Here is a 17,704-nt window from a genome sequence, read left to right as displayed (position 1 = left end):
ATACTGAAAAGTTCATAAAGTCAGTCAGCATACTGAAAAGACAGGTTGGGTTTGACCTCCTGGACGCGAAAAAACGGTTCCGTCTTAAAAAGCACATCACCGCACTGAGGAAAGTTGGACGTAAGAGTGTGAAGAAGACAAAGAAATGATCATGCATCACAAGGTGTTTTTCTTCTTCTACTGCTCCCTGTTTGTGTCTACTTGTCTGTTCTTTCTCTCTGATCTTTCTATGAGGAGTCTTAAGATAGGATCTCTTAACATTAATGGTGGGAGAGACAGACAGAAAAGGGGCCTTATCTCTGAGATCTCAACTCAGAAAAACATTGATATCTTGTTTTTACAAGAGACTCATACCACACCATCAGATGAGACAGATTGGGGTTTATGGTGGGAGGGCTCTAACTACCTTAGCCATGGCACCAACTTTAGTGCAGGAGTAGCCATTTTGTTTAGAGCATCTGCAAATGTAAAGATCGTCTCTTGTGCTGAAATTGTAAAGGGAAGGCTTTTAATTGTAAGAGCAGAAATAGAGGACACTGTTTTCTGCTTCACTAATATTTATGCTCCAAATAATGGAGCTGAAAGGGTAGCTTTCTATACCCGCCTCCAAAAGGAGTTAGTGATCTATAATCAGGATCAGATCATTCTTGGTGGTGATTTTAACTGCACACTTGATTTCACCGTGGATAGAATTGGAGAGGAGCCACATCCACATTCATCCCAGACTTTAAACACTGTCATCTCTCACCTGGATTTGTTGGACACATTTAGAGTGAAACATCCACAATCCAGACAGTATACATGGGTCAGGGTGAACAGTAACAGGGTGTGTGCAGCTAGACTGGACAGGGTTTACATCTCCAGAACTCTCAGCCCCAGATTAATTCATTGTAATATTCTGCCTGTCGGCTTCACTGATCACCATTTTGTTAGTGTGGAGCTGATTATTTCACCAGGTGAAAGGGCTAAGTCCTTCTGGCATTTTAATAACAAGCTTCTACTGGACAATGTTTTCTGTAAAAACTTTGGGTGTTTTTGGGATCAGTGGCAATTAAGAAAAGTTGAGTTTGATTCTTTGAAGCTTTGGTGGGAGGTTGGTAAAGCTCAGATTCGTGTTTTTTGTCAGCAGTACACGTCACACTCTTCTGCTAGATTAAAAACAGTCATTAAAAATCTTGAGGACAACATTAAGAACCTTGAGGAGGGGTTAAATGGGAGTGTGGATCCCACCGCTGGTACCCTGCTGAAGGAGAAACGTATGGAGTTGAGCTCTTTCCTGCAGGAGAGGGTGAAGGGAGCTCTTGTGCGGAGTCGTTTCCTTCAACTCAAAGACATGGATGCCCCAACGTCTTTCTTTTTCAATCTTGAGAGATCTGTGGCTCAAAAAAAGCTGCTGACTTGTCTGAAACTGCCAGGAGGTCGAATAACAGCTGATCCAAAGGAAATGAGCAGTCACGCCATGCAGTTCTATGAGGATCTGTTTGGAGCAGAGAGTTGCAGCCAGGAGTGTCGCAGGGAGCTCCTGGAGGGTCTCCCTCAGCTCAGTGTGGAGGAGAGGTCTCTTCTGGAAGGGGAGCTGTCTCTGGAGGAGCTCACTGCTGCTGTCACTCAGATGGCAACAGGAAGAGCACCTGGAATAGATGGGTTGTCCACAGACTTTTTTAAGAGGTTCTGGAATATCCTTGGGTCTGACCTGCATAGTGTTTTAATGGAGTGTTGCAGGACCGGGTCTCTTCCTGGTTCTTGTAAGAGAGCAGTTCTTTCCTTGCTCCCCAAGAAAGGTGACCTGGCATTGTTAAAAAACTGGAGGCCGGTTGCTTTGCTTTGTGCGGACTACAAGATCCTCTCCAGAGCTTTATCGAACAGACTAAAGGACGTTCTGGGAAGTGTGGTCCATAAAGACCAGAGTTACTGTGTTCCAGACCGGACAATCATGGATAATGTTTTTCTTATCAGAGATGTCATTGATGTGTGTAAAATCTATAATCTAAATGTTGGCATTGTGTCTCTGGATCAAGAGAAGGCGTTTGACAGGGTGGATCACTCGTATTTGTTTTCTGCACTGAGGTCTTTTGGTTTTGGGGATGGTTTTGTGTCATTAGTTGGTTTGTTGTATCAGGATGCACAGTGTTTGGTGAAGATGGGGGCGGGGTTGAGTCGGCCAATCCCTGTACGGCGAGGGATCAGACAAGGTTGTCCCATCTCCGGCCAGCTGTACAGCTTGGCTATTGAGCCCTTGCTGTGCAGGTTGAGGGACCGGCTCAGCGGGCTTTCTTTGCCCGCGGCCTGTAGCATTGAATGTCCCCCTACAATTTCTGCCTATGCTGATGATGTAAACATCTTCATCTCCAATCAGGGGGACGTTCGGTGTCTGCGGGACACCCTGTCCCTGTATGAAAGGGCAACAGCTGCACGGGTGAACTGGGAAAAAAGTGGTGCCTTACTGGTGGGAGAGTGGAGGGACCAGGCAGTGCCCAGTCTGCCGGGTGGACTTGAGTGGGGGAGGGAGGGGTTGAAGGTGTTGGGGGTTTATTTGGGTACCGAGGGCTTTAAAAGTAAAAACTGGGAGGGAGTTAGGGAGAAAGTGTGCGCTCGGTTGTCTAAATGGAAATGGTTGCTACCCCAGTTGTCGTATAGGGGAAGAGTTCTGGTGGTCAATAACTTGGTTGCCTCGACTCTCTGGCACAGACTTGTGGCTTTGACACCTCCAAGAGGGCTGGTGGAGGACATTCAAAGGGCCATCCTGGACTTCTTCTGGTCAGGCAAACACTGGGTTCAGGCGGCAGTCCTCTACCTGCCGGTGGCTGAAGGGGGACATGGACTTATAGACATTCAGTCAAAAATTGCCTCATTCAGACTCCAGACTGCACAGAGACTCCTTTTCACTTGTGGTCCCAGCTGGATGGACATCGCTCGACTGCTGCTGAGGAGAGCTGGACGGCTGGGGTACACTAAGCAGCTCTTTCTGTTAAAGCTTGAGGAGGTGGATCTCACTGGATTAACATCCTTTTATATGTCTGTAATGCAGGCATGGAAAATGTACACATTCAAAAGGGAAAAAACTGAGAGTCTGGGAATGTGGATCTTTGAGGAACCGTTATTTTTTAATGATTTCATAAGGACTCCAACTTTGCAGTCAGCCAGTCTCCGGGCCAGTTTCAGAGAGGCAGGCTGCACAAAACTGGGTCACCTGGTAAGACTGACCCTGGACGCCCTCAAAGAAAGGACCAATATCACCTCCAGCCGGGTGGTTGAAAGAGTGGTGGAGGAAGTCTTTGCTGCACTTCCAGTAAAACTTGTGACATTTCTAAACATTGAGAATCTGTGTGAGCAGTGGAGTGAAGAGGGCGAATACAGCTTCCCATCTTTGTCTGTTACCCCAGATGTCGGGGAGTGGCAGGAAAGAGGAGGTGGACTGCTGTCCTTTAGTACTCCTGTTCTGGGAAAGTTCCAGGATGCAGGGAAAAAGGCACTCTATCAGTCCTGTGTTAAGGTCCTACATCTTCGTGGTCTGTCGGGAGTGAAAGAGTCGAGGTGGATCGAGTTTTTTGGCCCGGAGGTTTCCCCGAAAGGCAGCTGGCGGTCCCTGTACAAGCTGCCTGTTGAGAAGAGAACAGCAGATCTCCAGTGGAGAGTTGTGCATGGGGTTATAGCCACGAACAGATACAGAGCGCACATTGATCCAGGGGTGGGAGAGGAGTGTTTGTTTTGTTCACTAACTGAAACTTTGTCTCATCTGTTTGTTGAGTGTCCCAGGCTCTCACTCTTGTTTGTCCTTATGAAAAGCTTGTTTGAAGCTCTCGGGGAGGATTTCTCTTATGCATTGTTTGTTTTTGGGCCAAAGTATTCTGCAAAGAAAAAGACTGTACATACACTGATGAACTTTTTATCTGGCTCGGCTAAGTTGGCCATTTGGCTTACACGCAAGAACCGAGCTCAGGGTACTGGCTGTGTGGAACCGGTGCTGGTTCTGGAGGGACTTTTGAAGGCCAGACTGAAGGTAGAATTTGCCTATTATCAAATGATGGACAATGTGCAAGACTTTAATAGTGTATGGGCTGTGGAAGAAGCTTTGTGCTCTGTGGGTGGGGATGGAGAGCTGATTATTCATTTTTGATGCAGTAAATGTTGTTTTTGTTGATGTTGTGATTTTTGTTGCACTTGTTTTGTTTTATGTTTTATTTTTTATTTATTTATTTATTTCCTTCTCTTGATCTGAGTGATGATGTGACAGTGTTATAATTTTCTCCAGGTAGTGGTAAAATAAAAGGTATTTTGAAAACCAAACCAAACCTCTCTCCTCTCTCCTCTCTCCTCTCTCCTCTCTCCTATCTCCTCGTTCCTCTCTCCTCTCTCATTTCTCCTTTCTCCACTCTCCTCTCTCCTCTCACCTCTCCTCTATCCTCTCTCCTCTCTCCTCTCTCCTCTATCCTCTATCCTCTCTCCTCTATCTTCTCTCCTCTATCCTTTATCCTCTCTCCTCTATCTTCTCTCTTCTCTCCTCTCTCCTCTCTCCTCTCTCCTCTCTCTTCTCTCTTCTCTCCTCTCTCCTCTATCCTCTCTCCTCTCTCCTCTATCTTCTCTCCTCTCTCCTCTCTCCTCTCTCCTTTCTCGTCTCTCGTCTCTCCTCTCTCCTTTCTCGTCTCTCGTCTCTCCTCTATCTTCTCTCCTCTCTCGTCTCTCCTCTCTCCTCTCTCGTCTCTCCTCTATCCTCTCTCCTCTCTCCTCGTTCCTCGTTCCTCGTTCCTCTCCTCTCTCCTCGTTCCTCTCTCCTCTCTCCTCTCTCCTCTCTCCTCTATTCTCTCTCCTTGGTTGAGTTGTAAGAGCTTTTGATCGATCCCTAACATGGTAGGTCAGGAACTACTTCCTGGTTCGAGCGAGGAGCGAGGAGACAGTATTTAAAAGAACTGAGATGCACAGAAAGACAATTCAGCCCTCTCATTTTAACACACAAGAAGACAGACACACTAACACAATAATCAAACACACACTGGGCACGTATACCCATCTGTGCGACTTATCAAACACGCTCTCAGGCTTGTTTAAGCTTCGTCTTTTCCCCAAAGGACGTCTGTCTAGACACTTTGTAATAAACATTTGTTTCTCTACACTACCTCCTCATTCAGAGGTGTTAACTCATTTTTTAAAGCTTTTATGTAATCCGAGGCTCGTCATGGTCGCACGACTCGGTCTTCAGTATCTGACTCACTTTTTAAATGGTCTCCCTTTTAAAGAATTGTTGTATAAATGTGAAGCAGGGTGTTGTAGAGGTCAGTTCATTTCCCTTGTAGTTAGCTTAAAGTAAAACAATGAGAGACTCTCACAGACATCGTCCCTGTTGTTGTTTTTTTTTAAGGCCTAAATATGTTTGTTTCTCACCCGAAGGCGATCGATTTGGCCACCTTCATCCAGACCAAGAAGGACATGGGCTGCAGGGCGACACAGCTGACGACCATCGAGGAGGGGGTGAACCCACAGGGTCCAGACACCCAGCAGTTCTGGACGACACTAGGGGGGCAGACTGCTTATCAACGTAAGTCATGAGCCCTCAGTACACTGATAACACGAGAAGGTTCAAGGTTGATGCTCTACCCTGATCGCATTGATCCATATTTCTGCAGACTTTTTGGATGGATCCAGAGAGTCGCACTGATGTCTTTTTTTTCTGTCTCTATAGCGACCGGCCCCCCAGAGGAGGATGAGCAGTTTGAAAATGCAATAGTGGAAACCAACTGTATCTTCAGGCTGCTGGATGACAAACTGGTCCCCGATGATGACGAGTGGGGGAAGGTCCCTCGCAGCTCTCTGCTGGCGTCCAAAGAGGTCAGGGGGAAAGTTCTGTGCAGCTCTCACAACGTTTTGATTTCTTGATAAATATAGTGGTAAACTGTAAGCAGGAGTTTGTAACTACAGTAATAATTTCAGTCGTCTATAACTGACTAATGGTAGGACTGAAGCACTGAATATTTAGATTCACAATATTTCAGTCTGAGAGGCTCTGAGCTGCAAGCCGGTTTTAATTTGTTGCTTAGGAACAGCAGGAGCCATGGCACAAAAAAAACAAAAAAACTCCTACATCCATCTGTGCACTGCTGCCGCTGCCGACAAAATGAAACGGGTTCAGGAAACTGGGGCTCTCGCATATTAATGAAGAAGAATCGTGCATTTTTACTCGTCTATCTTCTTCTGTGCAGCACTGATTGAGATCTGCCCACAATAGTTTGTGCTTTTTTTATTTTGTTTATGATAAGCTTTGGCTTATTTTGTATAGTTTTACTGTTTGTTTTCATCATACTCACTAAAACAACAAGTCATAAAAAAGTCTGTGGAGGAGATTTGCTTATCAGGAAGAGTTCTTCACATGTTGCTTACAGAGGCATTCATCACAAATAAAGCAGCTTATTGTAAGTTCACAAACAAACACAACAACCTGCTTTCCTGTTGTTTTCTCGTCGTTTGCATGCTGCAGGTGCTGGTGTTTGACTTTGGCAGTGAGGTGTACGTGTGGCACGGTAAGGAGGTGACTCTGGCCCAGAGGAAAGTCGCCTTCCAGCTCGCCAAACATCTTTGGAACGGGATGTTTGACTACACCTGCTGTGACGTCAACCCGCTGGACCCTGGAGGCTGCAACGCGCTCATACCCAGGTAAGGAAAAAACAAACACACAAGTCTTTTATCTCTTATCTCTACTTAATGTAAGTCATTTTCTGGAGGCTCACACTAACTGTGATCTAAAATGGAGCGTGGCGTTGGATCAGGCAGGTTCAACGGCGTCATGCTCTACTATCATGCCAGAGTTTTGGTAACAGCTGATCTCACGCAAGCTGCATCAGCTGATGGACCAGCTGATTTGCTTCACAGCCTCCTATTGGCCAAATAGTTCTTATGCCGCCTTATTTAAACTGCTCTAGCCTGCCTACTCTTTGCTGCTCCCTCTGCAACCCTCCTCCACCCCAGCTCCTCCTCTTCTGCTGTTCTGACTTAATCAATTTCATGCTTGTCATTGATGCTTGCTCTGTTTGGGTTTGCTGCTTCTCTCCCTGCCTTAAGCTTTCCTTGTATGCACAGGAAGGGCAGGAATGTGTGCTGTTCTTGCTTAATGCTGTCCATGTAAGCATGTGGAAGAGCAGGGAGATCCCAGAACAGAACCATACCGCCAAAAATGAATAATTGTAATAAAGTATTTTACTTGACAAAGTGATCCTGACTGAACTCAAGTTGTGGCATCTTCAAGAGGTGTGACACAGAGACGGGGATGTAACCTATAGCACTGCTCAGAAGTCAAGGCAAAATAAGCAAACACATGACCCTGAATACTACATCACTTTTCAGACACACACATTTACAGAAAAGGTGCTTAACCTCAGATCAGTCTTCTGAAGAAGCCACTGTGAGAAAAAATGATTTAAAACAAAAACTGGTTTCCCAAAATAAAAGTATGAAAGACCGAAATATGAAATATTTGTGTTTTATAAGTGTCACTTTACCATCTTCCTTGTATTTTAAGTATCAGCGATTATATGTTGAATCTAAATCACAAACAGCAGGAATTAAAAAACTCTTTTGTTTGTCATTATTACATGTGCAGATGCTCTTAACTCAACTTGTTGTGTATAGATCTCTGCGTTCGAGCCGACGCATCAAGTTCAATCCTGACTACTGCTCATCCTTCCTTCATGTGTTTGTTTCAATACCAGGAAGGGCCAGGGCCGTCCCGATTGGGCGATATTCGGCCGGCTGACAGAGCACAATGAGACCATTTTATTTAAAGAGAAGTTCATGGACTGGACCGAAGCGAAGCTGCCATCACCAAAGGAAGTGTGCGAGATCATACCTGAGCAGAAGGTGCGAAATCCAACGCTTTGATTTTAAAAGTGATTGTTTTCAAAGTTAGAGCCATCAAAGAGCCGTCATATGTTTCCTCTATCCCTCCATCTGTTCGTTTATTGGACTGCGGCTCGCTCACTCAGTCTCAGTACATGTTGCCAATAACAGTTGGTTACTCACTGGGGCCAAAACAAGAATTAGGGAGCATATGCTTTTGTGTAGATGCTGGACAAAGTCTTGATGAATGAGCCAATGTTTGACCAGCTGAAATAAAAAAAAAGGGTATTTTTTTCTACCTGTTAGACCAGACTAGAGGATTCTTTCATTATAAATCTGTAATCTTTGCCCTCTTCATTTCCCAGGAGGCCCCTGGGAGAGACTGTCGGCCCTACGACGCCACCCTGATGCTGCCTGTCCTCCAGTCGTCCATCTCCACCATCTTGGACGGTGTAAACGTCGGGCGTGGTTACGGCCCGGTAGAGACGGAGGATCACATGAGGCTTCAGGAGCTCAGCACAGCGTCAGTGGACGTGTGGCACATCCTGGAGTTTGACTACAGCCGTCTGCCACGCCAGAGCATCGGGCAGTTCCACGAGGGAGACGCCTACGTGGTCAAGTGGAAGTACATGGTCAGCACCTCAGGTCAGTCGCTGTGTTAAAGGAAATATACAACCTCTATAAAACCAAAAGAAAAGTGTGAGTGGGAGCTACACACAGGGATCAGATGAAATTTAACAATTGTGCTAACTCTGTCGATTTTACATTAATGCATATCTCTGATTTGTGGAGTCATTTACACCGTTCTAACATCATGAATTTAAGAAATACATACATGTGTATTTACCTACTACCTACTACTCTGATCCTGGAACATTTAAGTTCATGGTTTCATGTGGGCTGGGCATGTAAATAAAAACTTCAAACTTCAAATCTAATTTGCAGTGATGATTCTTAATCTCCTGTTTTTTTGTCAATTTGTTTAGAAAAATTCCAAATTATAAAACAAATCCTAAGGCAGTTATCTGAGACAGGCCAATGATCGGGCATTTAGATCTTTGAATATGAGATATTTTCTGGTATTTAACTGCAATGACATTAATTGAGGCAAATAACAAATGAATATCAAACCACAAAGAGTGAAAAGACTTGGAACCAGGAACACTAGTAACCTGAAATGGTTCGAATTAATTTCCTCTAGTAATTTTCTCTCACTCATGTGCATTTTTTACCTTTTGGAGTGAGGCCTGAATAGAGAGGCTGTGTTTTCACACCTTTTTATGCAGTCAGAAGAAGCTCAGGCTAGCTGGCAGCTAACCCCCTCAGATTAACCGGTGAATAAAAAGCTGCTGTTTGGGTTTATTTTGGATTCAGGTGAGACATGCCGCAAACGCAGGTATTGTGTAGAACATGAAGAACAATAGATAGAACTAAAAACTGTGATTGAGAGCCAAAGATTCACTCTAAATGTGTGCCGATTTATCACTCTATAAAGCGTTATTGGCATATTGCAGAATGCTAACGCACATTGTATTGTTTCTAAATGGTGCAGTCCTACTTTGAAGTTTGAAGAACTTAAAAAGCGTCAGAGTTCAAGCTGCAGTTCTAACTTTTTTTATTTAACAGTTGTGACACTTCAGAGTTTTTTAAGTTTTGTGTTGTGTGTGTGTGTGTGTGTGAATCCCAGTCGGTCGCAGGCATAACCCCGAGGCGAGGAGCACGGGGCCGGGGAAAGAGAAATGCTGCTACTTCTTCTGGCAGGGTCGACACTCCACCGTCAGCGAGAAAGGAACGTCAGCGCTGATGACGGTGGAGCTGGACGAGGAGAGAGGAGCACAGGTAAGAGGGAGAAGACTTTTCAACTCACAAAGTCAGAAAACAAAAACAAACATGAACAGAACAGAAATATAAAAGGTGTTTATACAATTATTTCTGGTGTGAAATTAACAAGAAAGGTGTTGGAGTTCTGCAAAGGGACAGGGAGAAGAAGATGAACATTTAGCATTTGAGAGGTGTTACTTGTTCTTATGTATGCTTTTGCATTCCTTTTATGACTTGATGACTCGTATTAAGGACTTGGTTTGAGGAATAAAACCAGTTGTCAAAGTGGTGCCATGTTTGATTAGGCAGATTATCGTCAGCCTGTGTGAACCCTGTGTCTGTGTGTTACAGGTTCAGGTGCAGCAGGGGAAAGAGCCTCCGTGTTTCCTGCAGTGCTTCAACGGAGGGATGATCATCCACGCTGGCAAGAGGGAGGAGGAGGAGGAGAACACTCAGAGTAAAAACTATACCTTCATATTTATTAGTTGTCATTCTTAACTTCTTCCTTTGAATCAACCAGAAACTGTGGTTGTTTAATGACTCCAGATTTTTACTTTGTTAGGAGGATAATCTTTCTTTTCCTTTGATTTTGGCAACAATGAAAGTTTTGTTAGCTACAGCCAAAGTCTGCCAAATACATTTTTTTAAGATTAGAAGATTAGATTAGAAGTCATAATTATTCATTGCACTGACGTACTGTAGCTGCTAACTCGCAAACTTTGCAACGAAATACAAAATTCAAAACAATGTGCAGGATATGTGTCAATAATTTAACTCTAAATTTGACTTGCCACATCCTCAAGTCTCTGCTTATCTGAAACATACTGTCCTACAAGCTTTTCACTGAGAGTACAATTCTGTTATCATGACTTTTCTTTGAGTATTTTTGTTGCAAGAAAGTTGATGTGATTAGTTTTGTTTTTCATGTTTAAATTACAAAAGCTCTTAAACACACACACTCTGCTGATTATTCTGAAACGCTTGTTTGTCCCTAGGTGAGTGGCGTCTGTACTGTGTGCGAGGCGAGGTGCCGGTGGAGGGCCATCTGCTGGAGGTGGCGTGTCACTGCAGCAGCCTGCGCTCCAGAGCCTCCATGATCCTGCTCAACATCAACAAGGCCATGATCTACCTGTGGCACGGCTGCAAAACGCAGCTGCACACTCGCAGCGTGGGGAACACAGCCGCACTGAAGATCAAAGAACAGTGAGTGGATTCGAGTCATTCAGTGAAACAAACACAAAATAAAACCTGTTGGTTATGGGTGTTTTTAGTTGCCATGAAACAAATATTAAGTTGTTCTCTTCTTTTTTTTTTATTTCTCTCAGGTGTCCCCTGGAGGCGGGTCTGCACAGCAGCTGTAAGGTGACCATCCATGAGTGTGACGAGGGAGTGGAGCCGCCGGGCTTCTGGGAGGCTCTGGGGAGAAAAGACAGGAAAGCCTACGACTGCATGCTGCAAGGTACAGTACAGTCTGTGCTCATCATCTGTGTTTACTTACAGAGAATCAGCGGTTCATTTGCTCTCTCTCATCTCTCAGTCACACAAAAACACTCACCTCTGAAAAAGCTAGCACAATCATTCTGAGAGATCTATATGTCGAACCAAATCTCAAGCTATTGGTGCCAAGTGTAACACAAAGAAGACAAGAATTTATTTTTCCAGTTGAACAATAAAATTGAAGTCTGAAGCATACATGTTGACGTCATTTTACACAGCGAGACAAAACTGTACCTGCCAACAAAAGTGTAAAATGAAAGTTTAACAGGACAAAAACTTGGATGTCTTTTGGGGGATTTTTTGTTTTTTATTCAGGGGATTAGTAAAATATATAATTTGGGATACAATCTAAAGCTCCAAATGTTCAATTTGCTAAACGTGTAGCTCTGATTCATCCTGTTCTGTTCTGGTTTCTGACTTTGTGTTTTCAGATCCGGGTAAATTTAACTTCACCCCACGGCTTTTCCAGCTGAGCAGCACATCGGGGGATTTTGTGGCAAATGAGTTTTTCCACCCGTCCAGAGCTGCAGACGTGGTCAGCTCGCTGCCTTTCCTGCAGGAAGACCTCTACAACGCAGCACAACCCGGTGAGGCCTGGATACTCACTTACTGTAACAATAATAAACACTGTTCCTGGATTCAAAATAAGCCTGCATGTATATACCTCACACTGACATGACAGCGTCTCTCTCTGACAGCGTTGTTCCTGGTGGATAACTTCCACGAGGTGTACCTGTGGCAGGGCTGGTGGCCTCAGGACAGCGAGAGCACCGGCTCGGCTCGTATCCGCTGGGACGCGGACCGGAGGTGTGCGATGGAGACCGTGCTGCAGTACTGCAAAGGTGAGGACGATGGTCAGTACAGGAACACAGGTGAAATAGTATTTAACATCATGAAACAGCATGAGAGCTGAATACTGAAGAACACCAGAACATGTTACAATTCTTCATGTTTGAGAGTAATGCTACGGTGCAGGTTTTCAAGACGTATCAAGCATGATGAGATTGATTTTTACGGGGTTTAAGAACATTTTTTTTTATCCCTATAATACATATATGTCTCATAACTGTTATATAAAGTAAAATAAATGATACGGCCAAAGAAAAAAGCCTGAAAATGTAAAAAAAGATCATATGTTGATCATTAAGATGAAACAGTCACTTTTTATTTTCTGTCTCTTTAACACAAATAACACTCTCCCCTCATATTAATGCCCACACATGTATTACTACCTTGACATGTTACCAACTTGTTAATCTGTTATTTATTTAAGAGACGATGAAAACATTCCCCGCTCTGTTGTAGTCAAACCTGCTTTTTCCAGCTAAATTGCAGGGTTTGAATTTTTAACTGTGGTGCATATTTGAAGCTTTATCCACATTTTTGTCCCTTGCGGTCAAAGTTATCGTGATGACTTCATTTTCTCCTGCAGAGAAGAACGAGAAGAAGCCACAGAAGTCATATCTGATCCACGCCGGTCTGGAGCCGCTCACCTTCACCAACATGTTCCCGAGCTGGGAGCACAGAGAGGACGTGGCTGAGATCACAGAGAGGGTCAGCTACACACACTTTATTTATACCTTTATCTACCTGCTATTATTTCTGACTTGAATCTATCAAAATAGGAAAAAAGGCGTTTTGCTTTGATGGTTTAATATCAAAACGTTGCCAATAAATGTTTGTTTGCTAGTTAGAGAGTGAGCAGGAGTTTACCTCTAAATATCTACAGTCTTCAATCTATCAACACATTTCATTTCCTCCATAGGAACCAATAAAATCTTGTCTTATCTTATTTTATCAAACAGTATATACACTAAAGCTTCTTTCTTCTCTTTAAGTGTTTTATGACTATTTTCTGCTGCACATATGTAAACCAAGTGATGACCAAACCCTCCCGCTGTCATTACTAAAAATCAGCTGTGTCTGCTCCTTCTGCAGGAGGCGGAGGTGTGTAACCAGATCATCCTGGTGGAGGACGTGTTGGCCCGGCTCTGTCAGAACACCTTTCCTCTGGATCAGCTGCGAGCCCGGCCGCTCCCAGACGGAGTGGACCCGCTGCGTCTGGAGATCTACCTGTCGGACCAGGACTTTGAGGTGAGCCGACAGAGGAAGTGTTAGAGGGAGGGTTATAGTTTCATTCCCTTGGATCAGACACTTCCAGTCATTGAAGCAGTGCACTTTTGACTCAAACCTAAACTCATGTTTGCACATTTTGAAAATTCAACACCGAAGACGATCTGATTATTACATTTAGTAACTTTTTCGAAGCTAATCATACCATCCATCCTAACTCCATCCTAACTCCATCCAACTCTCACTTCACAGACAAAGTTGTAGGTGATGTAAGGTAAGAAGAGCCACTCATGTGATTCATCAGCATTCACAGAGTCTCTCTCTCTCTCTCTCTCTCTCTCTCTCTCTCTCGAGCACGTCAGCACTTTTGTTTTTTTCCTTCTGTGGTTTTTGAAAAACTCCGAGTCTCTCCTGTCTCTCCTCTCTGTGGTGTTGGTTTGATGAGGAAGGTTTCATGCTCGGCTGCACAATTACATCCGACGAGTGATCTTCCCGATGACTCGGTTCAAAGTTACAGTGGAGTCTTTTTTTTTTATTTCTTTTTTTAAGTCACACACGACTTAGCGACACAGTTTCCCCACACGGAGACAAATATAACATGACACACACTCCAAACGTAGATCCTACAAGTGCCGGGGAAAAAAAGAGAAAGATATGATACAGGAAGTCAGGGTTTACTTTAGGGGAGTTAAGTTTAAAAAAAAGAAAAAGCATACACACATCCATGCACAACACACACGTACTCTCCTGTAATGATGAAGATGTAGAATTGTGCAGCTGTTGTTCTTTTCTTCTTCTCCTCCTCTTAAGAAGGTTTCTCTCCAACACCTTCCACAACACAGCACTCCTGCTCACTTCTGTACTGCTGCTACTACTACTCTGCACTGCACACACACTCACACACACACACACACACTCACACACCTTCCACCTGAGAGTCTCTCATGATTCAGCTACACTGCAGTCTGACTCACCGTCTGCCTGCGGAGCACAAAATGGAGGCATGAAAACACTGAAACGACTAAACTGTCCTTCAAACGTTGAAATGCTTTGCCGAGGTTTTTTTGTTCACATTAACAACGACCCGCAGAGGATCAGATCACAATGAACATAACGTCCATGTGTGTTAGAAACTGCTGAACTCACATTCAGAAAAAATGTCTTTGACTGAAAAGTCATGAGTGTGCACAGGATATTTTTTAAAGCAATGGTGCTGCAAAAGTATAAAAACAATTTCTGATGCCTTACATGACCAAATCTGAACAAGTTATAGGATATGCATCACTAGGTATCTATCTATCCTTTTAAATCTCATCTTTTAGAAGTGCTTGTTCCTTGTAAACATGCTCTTTTCTGCTTTTTTACAGTCCACTGTTTCTGTTTTTTATTGTATATTTTTTCTTGGGACATGATTTTGTGCAGTTTTTATCGTTGTATTTGTGAGGTGACCTTGAGCATCATGAAAGGCATCATTAAATAAAATGTATTTTTATTAATATTATTATTATCCTGGATTATAGAGGGAACAGCATGTCAATTTCAAAAGCTATTTCTCTGCAGCATATCATACTTATTCTCCTTTTATAATTAAACTGGGACGATCATTTACAAAATGTACAGACTTTAAACAGTCCAGACCATAATAATAATCATAATAATGATGATATAAATAATCAGCGGGAGAGTGTTGAATTAGGTCACTAATGAAGTAAGAAGTAGCATCATTATCTCATTGACTTCCAATCTGGATTCTTTTAGCAATCATGTGAGTCGCCCCCTGCTGGCCATCAAACAGAGTGCAGTCTTCATGTTCATGTTTGTGACTGGGAGTCTTCACTTCTCTCATAACATACGGGCTGTTATTGGTATCTCACTGTGAGAGAGCAACTTTTCTTTTTTTAAATTCTCATTTTATTGAGACAGTATAACCACGAGACCGTCTTAGATTTTTTTCTCTTCAACATTTTTCTTTCTTTTTCTATTTTTTTTAAACCTCTGCTGTACATTTGTAGCAGTTGAAAGAGCAAACTTTAACACATAAAACTCACTTTATCTAACGCATTTCAATCGCCTGACCTCGAGTGTCGGAAATTTCAGATTTTTAATCCAAAGTTCCTAAAAAGAAATGTTTAGGTAAATGTTTATACTCTTGACATCAGACGTGTTAAAGGCTGATGAGTGTAAAAGTCACTGAAAGGGTTAAACATCTTTTAGCATAAATTTGAAGACAACAGCTACTTCAATGAAGATAAAAAAATATTTAGTAGGTCCTGATGGTTTTTTTCTGCATTCCTTACAACAAACCAATGCATCACACATAAAACACCTCTTCTCTTTGAAATCATACTTTCACTTAAACAAAGACCCTGTCACATTCCCGTGTGTCCTTGCCTTCCACTAACGATCTCTTCATGTCTACAATTCTACAATTCACTTAGCAGACGCTTTTATCCAAAGTGACGTACATCAGAGAGTAAGAACAACACAAGCACAAATCTAGAAAAGAGGAAACACTATACTGTGAGTAAGCGCAAACGATCAGCTTTCAGTCTGATTGGACACACAGGTGCTGACAGGAAGTGACCAGAGGCAGAGCGAAACATCGACGGCTGTTCTAATCATGGTTCTGTTTTGTTTTTCCGTTTTGCAGAAAGCTTTGGACATGAAGAGAGAGGAATACGAAGGTTTACCAGGGTGGAAGCAAGTGAACTTAAAGAAGGCCAAAGGACTGTTTTAAAGCAAGTTTTCAATTCAAGATGGCGCGTGAAGGGAATAAATAAGTGGACGATTGAGATGGAGAAACGGGAAATGTAACCTAAACCTGCTTCGGTGGATATTCTGAATGACGATGGATGAGACCGGAGATGAGCTCCCTCGCCTTGCTTATAGTCATGTTTTACCTTTAATCTGTGTCAGTACATTACGATATTAAACTTCAAACGGTGTTAAAAGAAGGTCAGAGCACCTTTTGTACAAGGTGGTGGTGCGTATGTGGAGTCTCCTCCAAACACTGAAATCATGGACTTGCTTACAGAAATGTGCACACTAGGACGCTTTGAGTCGGAGTGCCATGCTATGGGTGTGTATGTGTGTGTGCGCGGTTGTATATAAAGTTTGTATGTGTGTGTGTATGTGTGTGTGTAATGTTTATTTGTGTAAATGTGTGTGTGTAGGTGCGTTTGTAACTTTGTATCTATGTAAAAAAAAAACCACATCATGTCAGATGTTGTGAGGAAAGTTGTTTTCTTGAGTCTCGATGGCGTCAGCCGAGTCGTTGTTGCTCGACCTCGACCTGCTGAGGCGGCCTCGACTCCCCGAGATGTAAGAGTTGTAATTTTAAAGGTTTTTTGCTTTTATCAGACACAGAGAGAGAGAGAGAGACTGCGGCTTTGATGAATCTGAGTGTATAGTGCCTTGCTTTTTGTGTACAGTTTATATACAGAAAATTCTAGTCTGCATTTTTAAAGACTTTCTTTGTGATATAAGACATAGTGAATTAAATCACAATAACGCTCAACTTAAACCAAGTGTCGTTCATTCTTCCTCCTCTTCTGCTTCAATATACACGTCACTGTATTTCAACTTGAGCTCAATTTTAGGATAAAAAAAACAGAATATGCAGATGATTTTCCCCCTGGCGAAATGAAGGTCAAAAAAATATGTCAGTGGTATAAACGTTGACCCATGACTCGCCTTATCACTCATATTAAACCTTTTAGTGTCAAATGAAAGTCAACGAGAATTGCATCATAAACCAAGCTGGGTAAATATTTGACCCGGTGATGATAAAAGTAGGTTCTACCCCCATCCTGCTTTTGGTGAGCTACTCTGAAGGTACCCAGTTTAATTTCTTCTAACTTTTTCATTCGGCAAGGCAAGGCAAGTTTTATTATATAGCACATTTCAACAACAAGGCAATTCAAAGTGCTTCACACAAGACATCAAAAGCATCATGACAGAGGAAAGAAAATAGATATTAAAATAGAACATTTAAAAAAAATCCCTGAAATTATTAAATCTGAAAATATCTTCAAATAAAAATAATTCAAATGAAATTAATTGAAATAAATAAAGTAAAAATATAAAAAGAGTTCAAAGTTACAGTGCAGAGTTAAAGTTTAAAATCTTATTAAAGCTGTTTAATGAAAGGCAGCTGTAAACAGGTGTGTCTTCAACCTGGATTTAAAAGAGCTGAGAGTTTCAGCAGACCTGCAGGTTTCTGGGAGTTTGTTCCAGATATAAGGAGCATAGAAACTGAACGCTGCTTCTCCATGTTTGGTTCTGACTCTGGGGACAGAGAGCAGACCTGTACCAGACGACCTGAGCGGTCAGGGATTAGAGTACTCTTTTTCTTTTTAAGGAAACACTAAACACAGCACTCATCTCCTTCCCATTGTTAATCAATGAAGAATTCCCTGAACCTTTAAGTTCTGGGGACGTTTGGTTGAGAAGGGGCTAGAGAGTGAGTTTGAACATTTGAAAAGCAAAG

General features: G+C 42.8%; 1 protein-coding gene across 17 annotated transcripts in view; it reads left to right on the top strand.

The window, feature by feature from the left end:
• The window catches only part of LOC109997511 (supervillin), a 60,174-nt gene extending 43,436 nt beyond the window's left edge, over positions 1-16,738 (top strand). For 11 of the 17 annotated variants that reach the window (XM_065953678.1, XM_065953667.1, XM_065953669.1 and 8 more), the window contains 14 exons: positions 5,386-5,533; positions 5,678-5,823; positions 6,470-6,645; positions 7,698-7,845; positions 8,190-8,469; positions 9,512-9,663; positions 9,997-10,102; positions 10,641-10,848; positions 10,971-11,104; positions 11,574-11,729; positions 11,841-11,996; positions 12,575-12,696; positions 13,081-13,236; positions 15,866-16,738. In XM_065953678.1, the coding sequence (XP_065809750.1) occupies positions 5,386-5,533; positions 5,678-5,823; positions 6,470-6,645; positions 7,698-7,845; positions 8,190-8,469; positions 9,512-9,663; positions 9,997-10,102; positions 10,641-10,848; positions 10,971-11,104; positions 11,574-11,729; positions 11,841-11,996; positions 12,575-12,696; positions 13,081-13,236; positions 15,866-15,952 (2,175 nt within the window). In that variant the 3' untranslated portion in view covers positions 15,953-16,738. Of the gene's footprint in view, positions 1-5,385; positions 5,534-5,677; positions 5,824-6,469; positions 6,646-7,697; positions 7,846-8,189; positions 8,470-9,511; positions 9,664-9,996; positions 10,103-10,640; positions 10,849-10,970; positions 11,105-11,573; positions 11,730-11,840; positions 11,997-12,574; positions 12,697-13,080; positions 13,237-13,467; positions 13,490-15,865 lie in introns of all 17 variants that reach the window. The other 6 variants (XM_065953676.1, XM_065953668.1, XM_065953681.1 and 3 more) reach the window with 2 other exon arrangements.
• Positions 16,739-17,704: the final 966 nt, after the last annotated feature.

The sequence above is a fragment of the Labrus bergylta genome, chromosome 4 (genome assembly GCF_963930695.1).
Source record: "Labrus bergylta chromosome 4, fLabBer1.1, whole genome shotgun sequence".
Taxonomy (NCBI): Eukaryota; Metazoa; Chordata; class Actinopteri; order Labriformes; family Labridae; genus Labrus; species Labrus bergylta.
Note: the sequence above shows the minus strand (reverse complement) of the source record. Positions and strands in the feature narration are given on the sequence as shown.